General features: G+C 40.6%; 2 protein-coding genes across 7 annotated transcripts in view; both read left to right on the top strand.

Moving 5' to 3' along the window:
• The window catches only part of LOC139459692 (GTPase-activating Rap/Ran-GAP domain-like protein 3), a 226,037-nt gene extending 221,375 nt beyond the window's left edge, over positions 1 to 4,662 (top strand). For 5 of the 6 annotated variants that reach the window (XM_071241319.1, XM_071241316.1, XM_071241321.1 and 2 more), the window contains exon 28: positions 790 to 4,662. In XM_071241319.1, coding sequence (XP_071097420.1) covers positions 790 to 951 — 162 coding nt within the window. In that variant the 3' untranslated portion in view covers positions 952 to 4,662. The remainder of the gene's footprint in view (positions 1 to 789) is intronic. The other variant, XM_071241317.1, reaches the window with a different exon arrangement.
• Positions 4,663 to 11,716: 7,054 nt separating this feature from the next.
• Positions 11,717 to 20,603, top strand: LOC139459366 (uncharacterized). Its single transcript, XM_071240828.1, has 2 exons — positions 11,717 to 11,740; positions 18,135 to 20,603. The coding sequence occupies exons 1-2, from the start codon at positions 11,717 to 11,719 to the stop codon at positions 20,601 to 20,603; spliced, it is 2,493 nt and encodes an 830-aa protein (XP_071096929.1).
• Positions 20,604 to 21,112: the final 509 nt, after the last annotated feature.

Raw genomic sequence — 21,112 nt, 5'->3', positions numbered from 1 at the left:
TCGACTCTGGTGTTGGTTTCCCCTTAACCAATGCACGTCTTACGTCAGGTGGCCAGGCCTATTGCGTATCATCGTACCACGACGAATTAGGATATTGCTCATGATATTAACCACTGGTTTGCTTGCCCGAAGCTTGATACTGTAGAATCCGAAATGAAGAAATTTCTTCCAAACGGATGTATTTCTTAAGTTATAATAACAACACATTAAAATATGTTTCTTTCATTGTATCAACAATATTTTGAAATGTGTTTTAACTTATTAACAATAAGGGGAGGTGGGTTAGGCTAGTGGTCAAAGCGTTCGCGCTCACCCCGAGGACCCGGGTGGGGATGTGTGAAGGCCATTTCCGGCGTCCCCCGCCTTGATATTGCTGGAATATTGTTAGGAGCGGCGTAAAACCATAATCACCCACCGTAAATATTTTCTTCATTTGTAGGAAATAGGTTTTCAACTATCACTCTCCCATTGCATCAAGAATATCTCCCATTCAAATCACAGAATGTTTAAATAGAAAGCCTCTCCCATTGTCACAACACGGTTTTGAAATATATCTATCCAATTCTAATAACAATATTTTAAAATTTTATTTTCAAAGTTTTAAAATGCATATATCCCAGTGTAATAACATGATATTCAAGTATATCTCTCCCCTTGTAATAAAAAGAATTTGAAATCTGTTTCCCTCATTGTAATAACACGGTTTTGAATTATCGACTTTTGATTTATAACATGTTTAGAATCTTCTGTTGTAATAATGCGAAGACATGATGCAATATTGAAGTGCAGCATGCTTATCTCTCTGTGCAGGAGAAGGATCGACATGACTCGTCCAGCTCGGACTCTGGTATCACCATCCTTCGGGCCAGCGAATTCAGCCCTCCTTCAAGTCCCTTTGCCTGTGCCCACACGTCAGTGGACTATTCCGAGCCTGAAACCGACCTGCTGTGAGAGTACATCGACGTCACGTCATGCATATAGACATGGGAGTACCAGGCAACTGGTGATACCCGGAATGGACATGTACAACCCAAATGTGAAATGTACACGATGTCATTTGAAATGTACAGAGTCCTGTCAGAAACGTATGCTGTTTTTTTCACAGACCAGGACAATGTAAAAGTGTGTACATGGCATATGTTAAAAGTATCTGTGAAAGAAGCTGGTGCGGTAAGGGAAGTGCAATTTGGGGATTTATTATGAGAAACGGTTCATTCTCATCTTCTTCGTTTCATATGCTGACCTCACACGTTGTGATTCTGGATTCAGAACCGTCACTGTTCTTACACGGATATAGATGGGTCAAGCGAAAGCAATGCAAATATTTGAAGCGTGTGGAATGAACATCTGTGGAGCAAGATATTGATTGGGTATGAAATTGGTTCTCAGGAGCAAGGCAATGATTTGAAGCGTAGAGATGTGCTTTTCTGAGGTTAAGCACAAAATAAAAACAACATGTATGAGATGTGCCACTCTGAGGTTAGACACAGAGAAATATAGAAATATAGCGACAAAACCCTTTCTATATCCAATAGAAATCCCTGCATAAAGCAGAGTCGATTGTACGATTGATGGCTTCTCTGAGACATGGCAATGAGTTGGCATGGAGAACGGCAAAGACCTTTCAACATGGCATTGCATCTGCTCGTTCAGACAGAGAAATGTCCACGACCCGAGACCGGCTACAGGTGTGTGATGTCTGCTGTACATGAACGGAGTGTTGCTGATGTGAGAGTTTGTCGTATGGATGTGAAATCTGGTACCATCGTCTACAACTCGAGATGATCCGGAGTCAAATGGGCATATCAGCGGAATCAGGATAACACCATTTGTTAACGATGACCAGGGCCCGCTTGCACAAAGCGATCTTAGCGCTAAGATCATCGTAACTCCCATACTTTAACATAGGCTTACAATAGTCGTAGCACTAAGATCGCTTTGTGCAAGTGGGCCCAGGACCAGAGGTGGCTAAATTGAAACTATGGAAATCCAAATCAGTTACTCCAGACTCCCTTTGTCCAGAAACCGCCAAACGGACAAGCGTCTAAATATATACACTTAAATGTTACTAGGTACCCAGGATTAGCCAAGCCTACAATGTGTTCATCTGGACGATTTCAGAGAGAAAGGTATCGTCCGGAATAACGAGTATTTGTGTGTTCTGTTTTAAGGCGAAAGATGTGTGGATACTTCTATGTTTGACTCTGAGGGCAAAGACATTATTTCACGTTGGTCCTGTGCCCATCCAACGATCAGTATCTGTCAAAAAGACATTGTATGAAAATAACAAAACATGTACCGTTTCTACAATGGATTGAAATGAACACGTATCTACGATCTTGTGGGGAAGAAATCTTGACGAATTTCTCCAAGAAAACAGTGTGTATCTAATAATTTTCCACAATTAATCATCAAAGAAAAAATATTTCTGGCATTATAATAATGACATAATCCGTCTCTGTTCACAATAGTAATTATCTGATGACGCCTGAAACGTTACACCAGTATTTCTTTGATTTCAGTTATTTAAATACATTGTACAAATGGCTATATTTTAAAATTATTCGTTTCCAGCATGCGTTTGATGTTTCAGGATGTATAAGTTCTAATCCTTTGGTGATGATATACTACCACTACCACTACCACTACCACTGCTACTACTGTTACCACTACAGACACATCTTCTATTACCACTTCTTTCGAGGTCATGTTACAATGTATAACTTAACTATCTTAGATATCAATTGCTTTGAATTGCTTCTTTGGTATCTTCTTATTTAACAGACGTATATATATTTAATTATACTCCAACCCGTCAGAAGTCACATGATGTTTCTTTCTTTTGTTGTTGACAGGTCAGTTGTTAGCCTCTGTACAAAGTGTGGTTGTTTAGCACTCAAAGTATTTTTGGTGGCGGCGAGATGAACGTTTGTTTTACTTCAGTTAACGCGGACAGTGTTGTTCTGTAAGTTCTGAATGACTCCCACAAATCTACATTTTGCAATCTATGATCTACATGTTACTCACTGAAATCAACATTTGAATTCTGAATTCTACATTGTACTCTATGAAATGTACATCGGACGCCCTGAAATGTACATGTTACTCAATATAATCTATATCGTTCGCCCTGAAATCTACATTTTACTCAATGAAATCTACATCGTTCGCCCTGAAATCTACATTTTACTCTATGAAATCTACATCGTACGCCCTGAAATCTACAATTTTCTCCCCGAATTTTACAGCCTCCCTACATTTTACAGCCTGCAATCTACATTTTGATTTTTTATATATATTCTGACTCCCTGCATATACGTTATGTCTCCTTGAAACCTATATTTTTTTACCAACCAATATACCCTGGAAAGGATCACTGCGTGTAGCGGCTAGGGGCAAAATTAGAACGAATGAATATAATTATGTCTCATTTCAGCTGGTATGTTTATATGACGTGTGTTTCTAGTCAATCACAACGTACTGGCGGATCAACGGTTCAGTATTGATGATTGTTCCTGTTCGTCCTCACAACTCCACCTGTGAATGTCTATTTATAAAGATGAAAGTCGGGTCACGTTGATAAGGACGTGAACCCTCCAAAATTATTCATCTTTGAGAGATCTGAATGAAATTACAAGTATTAGGTTATCAGGTGTATTATTTCATCATGATAGTATAATAAATACCATGGACACGTACGCAAACACGGATTCGTTGTGACGTATAAAAGGAAACGACGCAAAAAATAGCTGTCCTGTTTTCAAATTAAAATCATGGGCGAGAGAATTGTAAGGGAAACTTGATGTTGACGTCATTTCCAAAAAACAAAGGCAGCTAGCGGGTCCATGGTATTTATCATAATATAGTGGAGATGTACTGAAGGTGAATGTTATACATCATTATACTGCTGATTTATTCTCGTTTAGGCCATTAAGGATAATAAATCATAGTTAACTACCTGTTATCTGTTTTAAAGACCCTGTGTATGTATGTTTAATATTCTGATAAAATGTTTAATAGTGTTATGAATATGTTTTTATATATAAGTATGATATCTAAACACAAACAGTCACCAAAAACGTCAAGCATGTTTCTTAAATGTGTGCTGACTGTCAGATAATTTTGTTTTCTTGTACCGGCACACGACATTCTCAGTGCAAATCTATGACGTTTTGTTTGGCCTGGGGGACGTGAGTCTTCACGTTCACATCAAGGTATGTCAGGTTTCAGGGAATTTGAGGACGACATAAATTTGTTACGACTGTTTTATATGGTGAGTTAAAACATACAGGTTTCTTGCTCTGTTAAACGGCTATAGCATGTGAACCTTTTTATGAGTCCATGTTTGTCCTCCAATAATTGTCATAACGTGTATTACAATCAATGTCCTGTAGTATCACTCAGGCACCAGTTCTGGTCGACTTATGGACATGCTAGTTTGTTGAAATGTTATACGTTTTGTGATGTCCATTTGTTCTGTTACATATCTGATCTTTGGGAATCAAAAGACAGGGGTGGCTCTCATGGCCCAGTTGTCCATGGCGCATTGCGTCCCCTAGCCGTACCTGGATCCGATGATTATTGTTTCCATCCCGATGTATGCAGGCTACACCGAAGTGGTTAAAGTCTTTAATCGGCGTCTTTTATCTTTAAACTTTTCTCCAACGGGGGATAGGGAGGGGCAGGGTTGGTGGGGATGGGTCGACTAAGACGTCGTAAGTGGTCGAGTTATGTCCCTTGGCAAATGATCGTGGTCGAGTTATGTCCCTTGGCAATGATCGTGGATTCGAAGCCCGGTTTGCCATGATTAGGTTTTTAGGTTTGTCAGCATCACATCCAGGCTTGGGCTCTCAATATGATAATCGTCAAAGACCTGCATCACTTCGGGCTTTCGTCCCTCACAAAGCTGACACGCCGTTATATGACTGGAATACTTTTCAAAGCTGATTTTAAACCAACTCACTCACTCACGCACTTGGTGTAAAAGAAAATGCTGATGTTTGGGATTTTGGCGACACTTTTACCATACTTATTATATCATTATTATGATTTGACACTTGTGAAATGTACCAATGACATTGGGATATCGTTTCTCACATTGCTCTTGTTTTTTGTGTTTGTGAAGGGTCTGTGGTGAATTTAAACGACAGCGTTTCCAATTTGAATAAGACTTTAGCTCAAAGCACACTGTGTTTGTTGAACGTATGCGTTGTGACAAGGCTACTCTGTGTTTCAATAATTGCTAATGCAACATTATTTGTTTTTGTGTTAGTTCGTGAAACAAGCAAAACTTTAGCTATAAATCAAAATCTCTCACGTTTGTTTCCACAGTATGATATTTAAATGTGAACTAGCATTCACTGGAATCACTTAATAATAAAAGCGACAGAACCCTTTTTATAATGATATGAAATATCCCCTAAAAGCAGAGTCCAATGTACGATTCTTACTTTGGAATATTTTTTTAAAAGGACATGTGGCACGGGAGAGACAGTCGTCGAAGTCGGCGTAATTCGATGTGCAGAGTTGCGTCCCTTGGACACGCCAGAAACCGATGATTGTGTTTCGAATCTCGGTTCGATTGTGTTTCTAGGTTTATCAGCACCATATCCGTGCTCTTGGGTTTCACTGAAGGGGTAAACATGTGAGATGTGCATCATTTAGAGCTTCATTCGAAAATTAAGCTGATACGCCTTGATATACCTGGAATGATGTTAAAAGCGGCGCTTAACCCAACTCACTCATTCACTTCTTAAAGAGAGGTGAAGTGAGGTGAAATGGGGTTTAACGTCGCGTCCAAGATTATTGCACTTATACAGCGACGTGCATGTACGTGTGTGTGTTTGTGTGGCTGCTTGTACTAGTCCGGACTGATGCCGATTAATAGTGCTAGCTCACTGAGATACCATGCCGCAGTTTAACATGAATACCCCACTAAGACACAGTGACTCCGAGCCGACCAGTCCATGTTTTAGCCCCTTAATGCCGAGCGCCAGACAGGGTAACAACAAGTACCATCTTTTAACGTCTTTTGGTATGACGCGATCGGAGATCGAACCCCGGACCTTCCGCTCTCCGGGCGGACGCTCTACCACTAGACCACGGAGGCGGTCTACTCTTAAAGAGAACAGTCTCGAGCGGTCCAAAAGGTGCTGTTCAAGACGACTAGGTTCGTTATAAACCTAACGTGTCCGTGTTCATTCCAAGCATATATGCAATCTCTAAAGTCCATTCTTGGTGTGTCCTACACCATCATTAAGCGACAAAACTCAATCTCTAATCACTCAGACACCTAACGTATCGATCTGAAGGACAGATTTTTAAGTACGAGGTCTGCTTGTCAAATGTCACTGTAACAAAACCCACGTGTTTATATACATTTCTATGTCGCTACCCAACTGCATAGTTGTAGAGCCCCGACTATTTCATATTCAGAACAGTCTAAACAAATTTCAATTATAAGTATTGCAATAAATCCGTAGGGCTATTAAAGAAGTCCTTGGCCTTAATCCTCACCCTTATAATACATTTATATTTTGTTTTCCTCCGACAGATATTCCTGAAAGTGTTCATTTAATTCATAGTATTATTTTGTAATATATTTTTTCTAAATCAAATAACCAAGCTTCTGTCTTACTGAAAAAAAGAAACTAAATGCCTAGTACGAATTTATTTTTTGCACACTGTATTAGTGTCCAAAGGATCCAGCTCGTTATTGATATTTATACAAAAAATATTAATTAATCACTTGTTCATGTCGGAAAAGGATAATTAAAGTCCAAAACATTAAAATAAATGCTGATCTCAAGCCAACACAAGGTTCACCCAATCTTTCTCTAAGGACATAATAAAAAACATGGAAAATTTATATATATGTTGACTATAACCAATCGTTGTCTCCGTAACCATTATCTGATTTCGTTGAAAAAAAAACATTTCCAAGCCTACTCGATCACACCTTGTTTAAAGTGGGATCTGTAATCAACGCTCCGTGCTTCTGTGTACGTGTTTTTCCTAACTGTGAGAGTGTATTCTAGTCATTATGCCCGCAGTGTATTTGACATCGTACATATATGTGTTTATGTTGAGACAGTCTACACAAAACAAGGATGATTAACGTGCTGATGATCTAAACTGTTACTACACAGATTAAGGGAGGTACCCTGTTGCTGATAGTATCAAATGGTATTCGTGTTATATTTGCTTGGAATATATTGATGAAGATGCTCGAGTTCTTATCATTGTAAATAACAAATTACGGGACGTTTTTATATTTTCTTTATCAATCACTTTTTCAAATTAAATTTATATTTTCAAACAATTCGATCATGTTCATATAATGTTTCATATGTGGAAATGGAATATTTAGATATATGTAACAGTTAAGTTTGACATTCCTGCATAGTCTAGGTACTGTATCATATAATCCCACTACGGGTGCTCAAATCAGTGGATTTATAAATTGAAAAGTTTAACAAATATTATATAGAAATTCATATACAAATGGTGCAATAACGCTCATCTAAAGAACATAATAACATATTGTACAAAATGATTTGTTGTAGCATGCTATGCTTAAGTGGCCGAGCTGTCCATCACATGTATATTTCACTTTGTGTCGACAAACGGTGTTAATTAAGCGTGATATGTGACAAGCAATCAGCATGTTTATATCGTGTTTATGACCCGTTCACTTGCACATCGAGTCATTATCGCTGTACATGTTTCCACATAGAGAAATTTATATTTTCAACATCCCATGTTGTTGTATATACGCATACTCCTTCGTTATGGACACAATTCTATTTTACACCAATTTGTTTATACAACAGAAATAAAAAACAGTCTGAAAAAGAAGTGTTTGCTTTGTGTTTTGTGTTTGTTTTTGAAGCGAGTGTTAATTAGGTGTGTTGGTTTGTTGTTTAACGCCGCACTCAGCAGTATTCCAGCTATATGACGGCGGTATGTAAATAATCGAGTCTGGACCAGACAACCCAGTGAGTGATATCATGAGCATCGATCCACGCAATTGGGATCAATGACATGCATCAACCAAGTCGGCGAGCCTGACCACCCGATCCTGTTAGTCGCCTCTTACGACAAGCATAGTCTCCTTTTACGGCAAGCATGGGTTGCTGAAGACCTATTCTACCTCGGATCTTCACGGGTGCACTGTTAATTAAAAATCGAGGGATGCATATAAAAAAGTGTATGTGGTTGACAAACCATCTTAGAGTTATCCTCAGTTTACATTTAGTTGTGGTTTGGAGTGCAGATTTACCTCCCTTACCAGCATCAGGTTCGAATCTAGGATTCTCCCCGATAGTGGTCAGTGGCATGTGACATTTTTATCCGTACTAATTGGTGTTTTCCAAAATGGTTAACTCCGGTGCCATGGTCGTTTACGAATATACGTCATGGGAAACGGGCGACCCAGTCGTCCAAGGCGCCGCAATTCGCTGTGCAGAGTTGCGTCCCTTTGGCCTTAGGCGTGCAAGAGACCTATGGTCGTGGGTGCAAATCTAAAATTTGCCCTGATTATGTTTCTAGATTAGTTAGCACCATGTTCTTCTCATTAGTTTCGCCGAAGCGTAAACGTCTACGCCCTGCTTCACATCGGGCTTTTAATATAAAACACATGTACATCTTGACTGGGTGGACCGCTGTCATATAGCTATGATAGTGCTGAGTTCGGCGTTAAGCAACAAACAAATGGAACTGATATAAGTGATACACTTTCACACACAACACACTCATTACCGACATAGACCGCCTCCGTGGTCTAGTGGTAGAGCGTCCGCCCGGAGAGCGGAAGGTCCGGGGTTCGATCCCCGACCGCGTCATACCAAAAGACGTTAAAAGATGGTACTTGTTGTTACCCTGTCTGGCGCAAGTCAACGGTTCTCACCGTGATTTTTATGTTCCATGTTCTCGTAGTTCTATCACTCAGCTAATGGCAAAATTGTCCGGGATGTCACATTCACAATTTGAAATAAAACTTACAATGATGTATCTGGTAATTATGGAATACTGTAAAGGACATTCTCGCGATCTCGCATAGTCGCGTAATAGAAACCAATACAATAGGCTGTCGATGTCGGTAATGGGTGAGGTGAAATGGGGTTTAACGTCGCGTCCAAGATTATTGCACTTATATAGCGACGTGCATGTACGTGTGTGTGTTTGTGTGGCTGCTTGTACTAGTCCGGACTGATGCCTATTAATAGTGCTAGCTCACTGAGATACCATGCCGCAGTTTAACATGAATACCCCACTTAGACACAGTATACCGACTCCTAGCCGACCAGTCCTTGTTTTAGCCCCTTAATGCCGAGCGCCAGACAGGGTAACAACAAGTACCATCTTTTAACGTCTTTTGGTATGACGCGGCCTGGGATCGAACCCCGGACCTTCCGCTCTTCGGGCGGACGCTCTACCTCAAGACCACGGAGGCGGCAAAGTGTTAAGAAGTACATCTGTCAACCTAAACATGCATGATCGTGAATCACACGACAGTGGACAATAAAGATATACGTGTGTTACATGAGTTATATTCCTAATCAGACGTTTCGGTGAATCTACTAACACCGTTGCCAAGCCAGTCACACCTTGCTTGGTAACGGTGTTAGTGTCCACACCGAATCGTCACATTCATTGTAATAAAGAAGTTGTATATCCATAGAACTGCATCCCTTGTCATCGCATCCATAGAACTATCTCTATCATACCAACTTCTCAATGCCACTTAAAGACGTCATAAAGTTGTTTTGTTTAACGCTGCACTCAGCAGTATTTCAGCTCTATGAAGGCAGTCTGTAAATAATCGAGTCTGGACCACACAATCCAATGATTGACATCACGAGCATCGATCCACGCACTTGAGATACGATGATATGCATCAACCAAGTCAGCGAGCCTGACCACCCGATAGTCGCCTTTCACGACAAGCATGGGTTGCTGAAGACCAATTCTACCCCGGATCTTCACGGGTCACATTATAATGTAGACTATTTCATATGTATAATTATGTAGATGTATACTAAAAGTATAGTAACTGCTACAAGTATAGTACTGCTACAAGATGTACCCATGAAATACAGTCAGTTGAAACAATAATGCATTTAGTGGTATTCATATTCATATTTATCTCAGCGGTTAAAGTGTTAACACAGGTTACACGTGGTGTCTCAGGCAAGTGACATTGTTCGATATAAGCCTCTATTCACCCGGTAGTGAATGGATACCCGTTAGAATGAGATGGAAATGTGACTTTTAACCTTTTGGGGTGTGATGTTCCCCAGAGAGATGTGAATGACATTTGGGGAGCATACTGAGTGAGTGAGTGAGTTTGGTTTTACGCCGCTTTAAGCAATATCACGGCGGGGGTCATCAGAAATCGGCTTCACACATATAGAGAATTGAACCCGGGTCTTCGGCGTGACGAGCGAACGCTTTAACCACTCGGCTACCCGACCGCCCCAGGGAGCACACTGAGCCATTGACCTGGTAATGGTGATGTATCGTTGTGAGCATACCTGCAGGCGACACATTAGGCGTTATCGAAATGTAGTTCTTATTAATCCGGACGACACGGTTCCCAGTAAAAACGCCAAGATTAACAAATGTCCGTATTAACGAACGTTTCGAAGTAATGAACATGAATATTCTAAATTCATTGAAGGCCATTGAAGGTCTACCTCATTGTAGACATTTGGACCATCTGTGACTGTGGGACCCATCCTTTTTAATTTGTCGCTTTCCATTTTTAAATTCTCTCACTTTTCATGTGACGGGGACCGCCTTCGTGGTCAAGAGGATAGAGCGCCTCTTCGGAGGGTAGGTCTGTGAGTCGATGGATTCATACCAAAAAGACGTTAAAAGATGGTAATTATTGTTACCCTGCCTGGCACTCGGCGTTAAAGGAGTAGACGGAAGGAGTAAAGGAGAAGGACTGGTCGGCTCGGAGTCAGTATACTAAAACGCACGCACGCACACATGCACGCATGCACGCACGCACACACAAACACTCACAAACACACACACATCGCTGTATAAGTACAATAATATTTAACACACCCTTAAATTCCATTTCACCCCACCTTCGTGTGACAGATTAGAGCATTTGATACCCCGTGGCAATGTCGTTTATTTTGTATGTTAACTTTCACCATGTTCTCTTCTCACTTGCACACGAAAGAGCACGATATTCAGATTGACAACGGGTTAAGTTAACTTTGTGAAAGCAGACATATATCACAATAGTCATAAACTTTGAAAAGTAACTCCTTAAAATGCAAACCGTCATAGAACAAATAGATTTGACTCCATTGTCTTATAACGAGAAGGGTTAAACTCATACCTGCGCATAAAAATTGCACGGCATGCCCCATGAAGTCCTAACCCTGACGAATGGCTCCCTCACCTACACGGTAAGCACACCTACCATCAATTTCATTTTTCCATCTTATCTAAGCTTCACACTCTCACGTGTGACTGACACACGGGAGTAATTGCGATGAATGGCCCTGTTGACATATCGAGCCTCCGTTGATACAGCTCAATCATAAGACATTACACGTTATAAATATCCAGTAATGTCATTCATCATATTTGACTGGTCCTAGCGCTCATCTACGAGATTGTTGTAAAACAATAGACGTTATGGTCTGTGCGTCAGATGCAGGATTATCACACCTGGATCGGCAACAAGTGAGGGATGGCGGCTCTGGTCGTCCATTTCGTGAGTACATTTATATCATGGATAGCTTTTGATAACGACTTCTTTATTGTTAGGGGCAAAAAACGTCGTTTCTGACAAAGAAAGAAAGAAAGAAGTTGTTTTGCATGAAACGTGGCATGTGTTCATGCCGCTCAATGACTATATATGGGTAAATGGGTCATGTAGGTCACAATGTTATTTTCATAACGAGGGGTTTTAATACTTTAAACAATATACTTACGCGTTTAATATTTTACTTAACTGTATGACTTCCCTTAAAACGGGTTTTTCTTTGTAGGGCAGACGCGTTTCTCCACTCGTATACTTCATTGTTACGCTTGAATGACGCGGCGAGACAAGACGTATGCACGAACAAATACTGCCTCGTGTAAAGACACACCCTGCTGTTGACATAATATTATATCTAATTTACACTGAGCGGCTCACGGGCCGGGTTTCTCTGATGCAAGCTCGAATATTTACAGGCTGCCATCATCTGCATGGGAGTATTACGAGTGGGACAAGCAACATGTTTCAATATTTGGACTTTACCGTTTTCAGTACAATCGCCCGTGGTACTTTTTCCAGAGAAACAAATCGGTAGTGCTAGGTTTTGTTTGTTTGATTTTTTGTTTGTTAAACGCCACACTCAGCAATATTCCAACTATATGACGGTGACCTGAAATACTCGAGACCAGACAATCCAGTGATCGTGTTAGAAACGATCAACGCCGTCGGGGTACGATGACACGCAATCAACCGAGTCTGACCACCCGATCCATTAAGTTACCTCTTTCGACCAGCATAGGTGGCTGGGGAGCAATTCTAACTGACATCCTTATTGGGTGTGGCGCGTGGTAATATCCAATTAAACATACATGTATAGATATATTAACATTCTGAACACTAATCGTCGGGAAGATGGGATTTCGCTGTATGTAATATAGGGAAAATTGTATTTTGGAAATTTTATTTATGTACAGGGCCCGTGAAGATCCGGGGTAGAATAGGTCTTCAGCAACCCATGATGGCCGTGAAAGGCGACTATGCTTGTCGTTAGAGGCGACTAACGGGATCGGGTGGTTAGGCTCGCTGATTTGGTTGATGCATGTCATCGATCCCAATTGCGTGGATCGATGTTCATGTTGTAAATCACTGGGCTGCCTGGTCCAGACTCGATTATTTACAGACCGCCGTCATATAGCTGGAATATTGCTGAGTGCGGCGTTCAACAACAAACAAAAACCAAAATTTATGTACAGAATAGTCTAAATTATATTTGTTCCATCCAGATGTGATTTTAAATGATAATTACAGGAATCATTTGAAGACAATTAAGCAGGTGGTCTTCAAATCATTATTATTCCGGATGGTCAAATTACTGCGAAACTCGCGTTCATTAACATATATGAAGACACATATGAAAGACACAGGTATGAAACAAATTCATTTTCGTTTTTCATGTGATTATTCTAGAAATAAAACTGACGGACTACTTCCACATTCCTCGTGAAAACCCTGCATGATACAACACATTGATTTTTGAAACACTTCAAACTTGTAATGAAGATGTTTGCATACACTGGAAATAGTTTAATATTTGACTCCATGAACGTGATCGCATATCCTCGCTAAGACTCATCCCAGTGAGACGCGCTAATTCCGGCAACCACCATCGACCCCCCTGCCTGGAGTGACATCTGACAACTTCCTGCAGCATTTTTTTGGAACACGTATTCGGGACATCTCTTTATATCTGTGATAGGCGAAATCATAAATGATGAAATACACCTAAACACGAGACCTTCAGCCTCCATGCAACTCACTAATCGTGACAGTGTCGGCCATTTTGAAGTCAATGTATTGCCACGCACTATCACAATGACATTCCCTCACGGAAATTATTAACACATGTAAGTTTAGAATTTATGTGCATATTTCGTATTTAAGGAATGTATCTTGATATCTAGTATCTTTATGAGGACACAATTTAAATACTTTTGTTGTAACCAAATGTCGTTACTGTCGTACATTTTCAGCATTCATATCAAACTGATCCATTTCGGTAAAGGAACTCTGTTTGTCTGCGATACCGATTGTTCTAAGGCTTAACGTGTACTGTACATTCAGACGGACCGAACGAAATTAAACTCTATCTGATTGAATATAAGATGCACTGGGTGAAGTATTCTTACAATTACACATCTTAGTCGTGTTATGATCCGGTGATCGTGGGTTCGAATTCAATATTCCTCCTGATTATGATTTTGGGTTTGTAAGCACCATGCCTGAGCTCTGGGTTCCATCAAATTGGTAAACATCTCTGGGTTACGTCACTCGGTCATTCACAGCTTCAGCAAAGTTTTCAAAAAGTGTTAAGGTTGATATGTGGAGGACGTTCCCAAATTTGCCGCATCTGTGACCGAAAGGATGTCCGATGCAGTACCATATTTTGACTTGTACCATTTTTAGTCGAGTTTCTGTCCGGTGAACAGTTGACTTGCCTGTGAATGTGTTTGTGACGGGTGGCACCGGTGGGATTCATAGACACATGTATATGATATAAAAAGAATCGTAAGAATGGACTCTGGAGTGAGTGAGTGAATATAGTTTTACCCGTCTTTTAGCAATATTTCAGCAATATCACGGCAGGGGACACCAGAAATGGGCTTCACACATTGTACCCATGTCGGGAATCGAACCCGGGTCTTCGGCATGACAAGCAAACGCTTTAACCACTAGGCTACCCGACCGCCCTAGTAATCTGAGAGATTCCTCGTAATTATGGAAAATGTTGTCGTTGTTTACTTGACATTAGGCTGGAAAGCCGCGATAGCTAACATAGTTTCTATTTTTATATCTTTCCGCCAGAATATCTCAAGACACACATTATAAAATAGGAGAAATGTATGTTTTCTGACAGGTAATTAACAATTTCAACATGAAAATCTTTACTACCACCAATCATGTGGAGGACGTGACAAGGTCTTTTCGAATAAATGTCCTTCAAGCTGACATATAACGTCAAAAGACCAGACGACGTTGACTGATCCTGGCTGGTATGTATGACGTTCAAGTCACACATGCATTTGTTATGATTCATGCTGATGACATAGAGTTGTCGTATACAGTGTTATTTAGTGCCGTGAATAGATATTCATCAGCAACAGCTACTAGTGAGTGAGTATGTTTTTACGCCGCTTTTAGCAATATTCCAGGAATATCACAGCCGGGGACGCCAGAAATGGGCTTCACACATTGTACCCATGTCGGGAATCGAACCCGGGTCTTCGGCATGACAAGCGAACGCTTTAACCACTAGGCTACCCGACCGCCCCGCAACAGCTACTAAATAAGATACGCTATTGCCATGAACCTGATTTATTTGGAAAAAAAATACCTTGCAACAATGTAATTGTTGTGGCATTTAATATCGGGTTTTTTAACAGTCTGAAGCATAAATATTTTTTTCAATGAATCCCAGGCTACCCTAGAATATCAAATGGTCCGTTCCTTAAAGTATACCGATCTCATTTTAAATAATTTGCATAAATATAATATAAATACAGTTCAAACGTTGAACATTAAGATCACACGAGTTAAATAAACTTGCACACGTAATTCCACCATATTTCTGTAACTGAGGTAAGACAGTTTTCTCAGGTGAGTATATTTCTTACATACAAAAAGGAGTTGGTATTCATCCTCTACTAAACGAAGGTAACAGTGTTTACAGCTGTCAACCTTATACAGGCAAAGCAATATTCACTGCTACACACCAGCGCATAGCAACAGTTGTAGCCTTAGCAACACTCTAACAACTCGATTCAAATGATATTTAAGCGTCATTTTTAGAAATGTATGGTATAATTAATAGTGTTGACTTACGGATTTCAACTTCCCTATTCTGTCAATGAGACGGCTCGGTACATTTGTACCTTTGTCAACAAGGTGATCAGAAATTGGGTAGGACATGGACAACAGCTAAGATACCCGCTTGAGATAACTTCTTTTGGGAACCCACCAGTAAGGTATGGTGCTGACAAACACAGGAACCCAGTCAGGGGGAATATGGGGTTCAAAGCCACGATAATCGGATACTTGCACGGCAAAGGGACGCTACTCTAGGAACAGAACTAGGCACCCAGGAGGATGGGACATCCATGAGCCGACGTCCCTTTGGTCATTTGTGAGCTTGAGATGTTATTCTTGTTTCACTTCTTATTTTCAACATACAACGATGAGAAGAAAAATGTCGATGCGCATAGAAAAACAGGAACTAATTTACACTTAATAATGTAGTTTTTGCCATTCAATTGTTTTAATATGTCAAGCAATTGCTAAGTCCAAAGAAATGGATTGTTGTGCATCATGTAGGCGAATATTAAAAGGTATGATGTCTCCAAGCGGTTATCCGCGAAGTAAAATGCCTGGCCTGTCACGTTCGCGGAATAGTATGCTGAATAAATAGACAACTGCCTCGGAAGTCACGTTTCACGTCGGCAAACATGACAGTATCTAGTAAACGTCCAGTGTGTGAAATATGGCTGTGGGCTTCCTGGTAACGCGTAATAATTGTCAATCAGTAAAGACAGTGATAGGGCGATCTAACACTATCAATCATTACATTGCACTTGAAGTGGCCGAAGGAACAGTTCAAAAATAATTATTTATGAGCACACGTTAAAGGTTTGCTGCTTCGATTGTTATTAACGGTGTTGTTTCAGGGTGTTATTGTCATTACTGTAAACAGGGAATTTTTTGCGACCGTTTTATTTTTGCGAACGAGACTCAATCGCAAAAATTTAAATATCTCCAATTTTCATCGTTTTGTCTGTTCTTGAATGCATTTTAGAAAGTACGAATAATTAAACTCAACAACCCACATTGTTATTCGTGTAACCTGGAGATTGACGATGCAATGCAGTATGACTGACATTTCTCTGTGACAATGTCGGTTATAACATTTCTGCATTTTGGATTCGAGACACATGTTACTTTAGTTTTTCGTGTGCCTATTTCGCATATTTCGTCACAGTTTCGGCCTCGGATAATTTCCTGTTCATCAGGTACAACACGTAACATGTTATATGGCCAGGTCAAAGAGGCGATAAATGTTCAATTTCAAACAAATACTAGCTAACATCAAAAGTATATCAAACATAAACATATTAACATATATATAATGAAATACATGTCATTCGAGAAACCCAACTTTAAAACTACGGCTTACTCATCTTAATAAACCTTTTAAATACTGAGATGAGTGAATGGGTGTATTGGGCTGCATACCTCTTTCAGCAATGTGCCAGCTATATTACGCCGGTGGACACCAGAAATGGTCTTGATACAAAGATGAACCCGTTATCAATGTACAGCGATCTTATTTGATGGAGTACAGACTATGGAAGTAAGGGTTACCGTATAATCCTCAAAGGTACCATATGTTCCATTTTTTATGCCTAAACGTTACATTGACCAATCAGAGAGCAGAACTACGAACCCCATATGACCCCGTATAAAGTCCTTAAAAATACAAGATTGGTGTTACTGACCTGATATGAGACCGTATACGGTCAGTAAGAGCCATCTTGGATTTTCCAACACCCACCTCACATGTTTCCAATAAACATTTTGTTACAGAAATTTGTTATTTGACACTGTTTTGTGTTTTTATGTCATTATTTGTGATGTGCAAGGACGTTAACTATAATAAATCACGTTCGTGACTTTATACATAAAAATCATAGTTACAAAAATCAACGGTTGTAAGTTTTCATTTTGAAGTGACATGTGCGATACAAACACCAGATAGAGTAAAATTAAAAATAATAAATTCGTTTTGGTGTCTTTTGTTGCCGAAAACGGTGTCATATCGGCTGACGCCTGACCCAATATTTCTTTGCTAACCTAATATTACACGTATACGGTAACTAAAGACACCATAACGAATTTATTACGCCGAAAAGTTTACACTATCTTTGTCGCAAGTGTCATGTCAAAACTTAAAACTCAAAACTTAACACTTACAACGTATGACGTTAAGGGTCAAAGGGAGACTACTCTTCAAACCTCAGAGGACAAACCTTGTTGATAATTTTAACACAAAACAGTGTCGAATAACGAATTTCTGTACCAGACTTTTCATGTGAAATATGTGAGGTGATGTTGAAAAATCCAAGATGGCTGTTACTGACGGTATACGATCTCATATTAGGTAAGTATCAACCATCTTGGATTTTTACTGACGGTATACGGGCTCATGTGGGGTCAGTAGTTCTGCTCTCTGGTTGGTCAATCTCACTTTGAGGCATAATAACTAAAAATATCGGCACATCGTGTGCTCGAACTACGGATTACTCGATACACCATCGATTGTTGCTTCCATCTTAATCTGATGTTCTATTTGTTCCAGACGTGGACCGTCCTGTTCGTCCTTATCACAGAGCTGCGTGTGGTATCCACGTCACCGCTGCCTGTAGTCCAAGGACTGATTGGGAGTCCACCTCCATCGGTGATTGATACTGTAGCATTTGGCAGATATGGTCAACACAGAAGTCATAACGCCATTGCTAAATGGGACAGGCCTGATGTGGACAGCTTCAAGTCGATGCACTTGTCACAATCTCATCGTAAGGAAAGGAAATATACGTTGACTCATTCGGCAGTGCCCCACGCGAGGATCCCGAATGTGCAAGCATTGGATAAGGTTCCTGCAATCCCTGGACCACAACGGAAAGTGCCAATCCAAAGGAAAATCAAAACAAATGTCACCAAAGGATCTCCCAGATTGGCTACAGGGAAATCCGTTAAGCAAATTGCAGAAGAGTCTAGGATGAGATATGAACAACACAAACCTCTGGTTAACGTCGTTACCCCAAAACACAAAACTGTTCCCCTTGAGAAGCCCAGCGATGAAAGAAAAGTATCTCACAATTACGATTTTAAAAATATATTGGCCAAAATAATGGAGATATCTAAAGCACTGGACACGATAGCCACTGTGTTTAGAAATGCAAAACATGATTTCAATGCTAATTACATTGATCAACTCTTAAACAAGCACATTGGAACTGTTCTTAATTCATATGCACAACCACTAGGCTTGTCGACCGTTTACATGCCTGGGACACGAAGGACACACAATCACGTTACTAGGAGAGCCAGCGGGGTCCCTACGCCAATAACACTAAAAGACGCACTAGCGCATTTACTATCTGTATCTGAAAGAGAAAAGGGTCACATTCCAAGGAATCTGAACCCTTACCAGAAAATTATGGCAAACTTTGCCATAAAACAAAAACAAATGAGGTCAATTTTGGCGTTCATAGTGAACCCCTTATTATTTGGGTCCAACAAACCTTATATAGGGAAGAACCAACCAAACTCACCCAGGACACAGAAGTCTTCTCCTACGCTGACACCGTTAAGAAACACACAGACGCCTAAACGTTTTCGGAATCAGTTAGTTTCTTTTGGTAGTCCCCGGTTGACTACTGGGCAGTTGGCACACATTCAAGAGCAGGAAAGAATTAGAAATCTTGTTGAACAACAACGTTTGAGTCGTGGACCTTTTGCAGCCGCTGCACCAACAGCTAACGTTAATCAGAATCAAGGTCAAACTCCTCCAAGTCCGATAAATAACAAACAAAAGCAACTTCGTTCAAACCCCCCGGGTCGTCAGTCATCATCTACTAAACAGCCTACACGCACCAGCGGGCCGAGGAGTACGCCACCCCCACGATCTACTGGCGGAATGAGGCAGTTGCCTCAAAGGACAAATGGCCAGGCAACTCCATCTCGGAGTCCAAACAGGATCAGCCAGGCCCAGAGAACACGCAGTGGCCAAGCTCCAATAACCAGGAGACGATCTGTTGATCAAACCACCATGTCCCAAGAATCTGCACGTAATCCGAGACAGTCAAATCGCCAAGGCGCCCAGACGAAACCAACACCTCAAAATCCAAATAGACAGCGTATTGGAACTAGACAAAGTAATTCGCTTTCAAGTTCAAATCGTCCAACCCCAAAGCCTACAACAGGACGACGCCAATCCCCTAACCAGCAAACAAATTCATTTGGTTCATCACGTAGTGGCCAGAGAAAAGAACTTCTTTCTCCAGCAAGTCGTATTTCGGCTCCACCTCGTCAGACAAACCAAAAAGGAGAAACTAGTCCACAAAGAAATGGGTTTGCTTCAAGCAGCCACCGTCAGCTGAACCAGAAAAGACCAAACCTTCAGATGAATACACCTCAAGGGTCAAACCGTCACAAGACCCTTCCCCAGTCTGACGCCTTTCAAGGGACGCAGGAATTGAACCCACGGTCTACTTCTGCGGCAAATCAACAGAGACAGTCTCATGGTAACTCCATCCGTCAGAATAACCAACAACCTCGACAGACTAATCTTCCTTCACAACAAGCACGTATGCGCTCAAATGTTATAGAAGAAAATCATAAAGAACCAAACAGTCCTAAACAGCAGCCAAATGTACACTCACGACAACACATAGCAAATCAACGTCAAATATCCGCTCATCACAAAGCCCCCAAAACAGTGCGTCAACTTGAGAGACCCACATTCAACCCCGGGCCACAACAACGTTTAAATCAAAACCCACAAGTTAAGCAACGTAAACCAGTCAACGGCGGTATTGATAGACGCACAACGCTCGACCCTCAGGTAACCAGGGATCCATCACAAGTTTTCGTCAACAACCATGTAAGGTCGAATCCGAGGGAAACGTTACTCATTCGTAATCATCATCCCCAAAATGGTAAGAAAGTTGGCATTTCAGTCGGACTTGGAGCACAAAGTGGCATTTCCCTTACAATGAAAGAACCCTCTGATCCCATGAACTTCATCCACGCGAGAACCACATAGAGCGTGACGGCATCAAGAATACATCCACATTTCTATCAAGACAGCACTGAAGAGAAATGGCAAATGCATATTCCAGTTTATTTCATAAAGTGGAGAAGACAACAAGCTTTGTTCAAATGTTTTGTGTTAGTATAATTAAATGCTTCAAGAATTCATTAGATGACAATTACGCGCAATTATTAACGTGTTTGCAATGAACATAAATGAAACAAAAAAGATAATTTCTGAAGACAATCAGCTTATGTCTATTTGACATCCAAAGTCAGTGCATATACAACTGAGAGAGTTTTACAAACATGAATGCTTGAAAGGCTCCTACCTTTGAGAAATGTCGCCACCACACAATAGACTCAGTTATTACTGGAGTTCGTCATCAAAACAGTGACTGTGACACGACTGTGAACCATCACCGACTCACAAACATGCCTGTTACTCGAGTACAAATGAGTAATATCATTTTACCAATGACTGTCAAAATACCAATGAGGAGTTCTGTCAAATATCTTACA

This window comes from Haliotis cracherodii, unplaced genomic scaffold (genome assembly GCF_022045235.1).
Source record: "Haliotis cracherodii isolate W230 unplaced genomic scaffold, xgHalCrac1.p SCAF_13, whole genome shotgun sequence".
Lineage (NCBI taxonomy): Eukaryota > Metazoa > Mollusca > Gastropoda > Lepetellida > Haliotidae > Haliotis > Haliotis cracherodii.
This window is presented reverse-complemented; position numbering and strand designations above follow the sequence as displayed.

Coding starts and splice junctions, on each gene's coding strand:
- LOC139459366 (XM_071240828.1), top strand. CDS start 11,717: ATGGCGGCTCTGGTCGTCCATTTC. Junction 11,741..18,134: donor CGGCTCTGGTCGTCCATTTC/GTGAGTACATTT, acceptor TATTTGTTCCAG/ACGTGGACCGTCCTGTTCGT.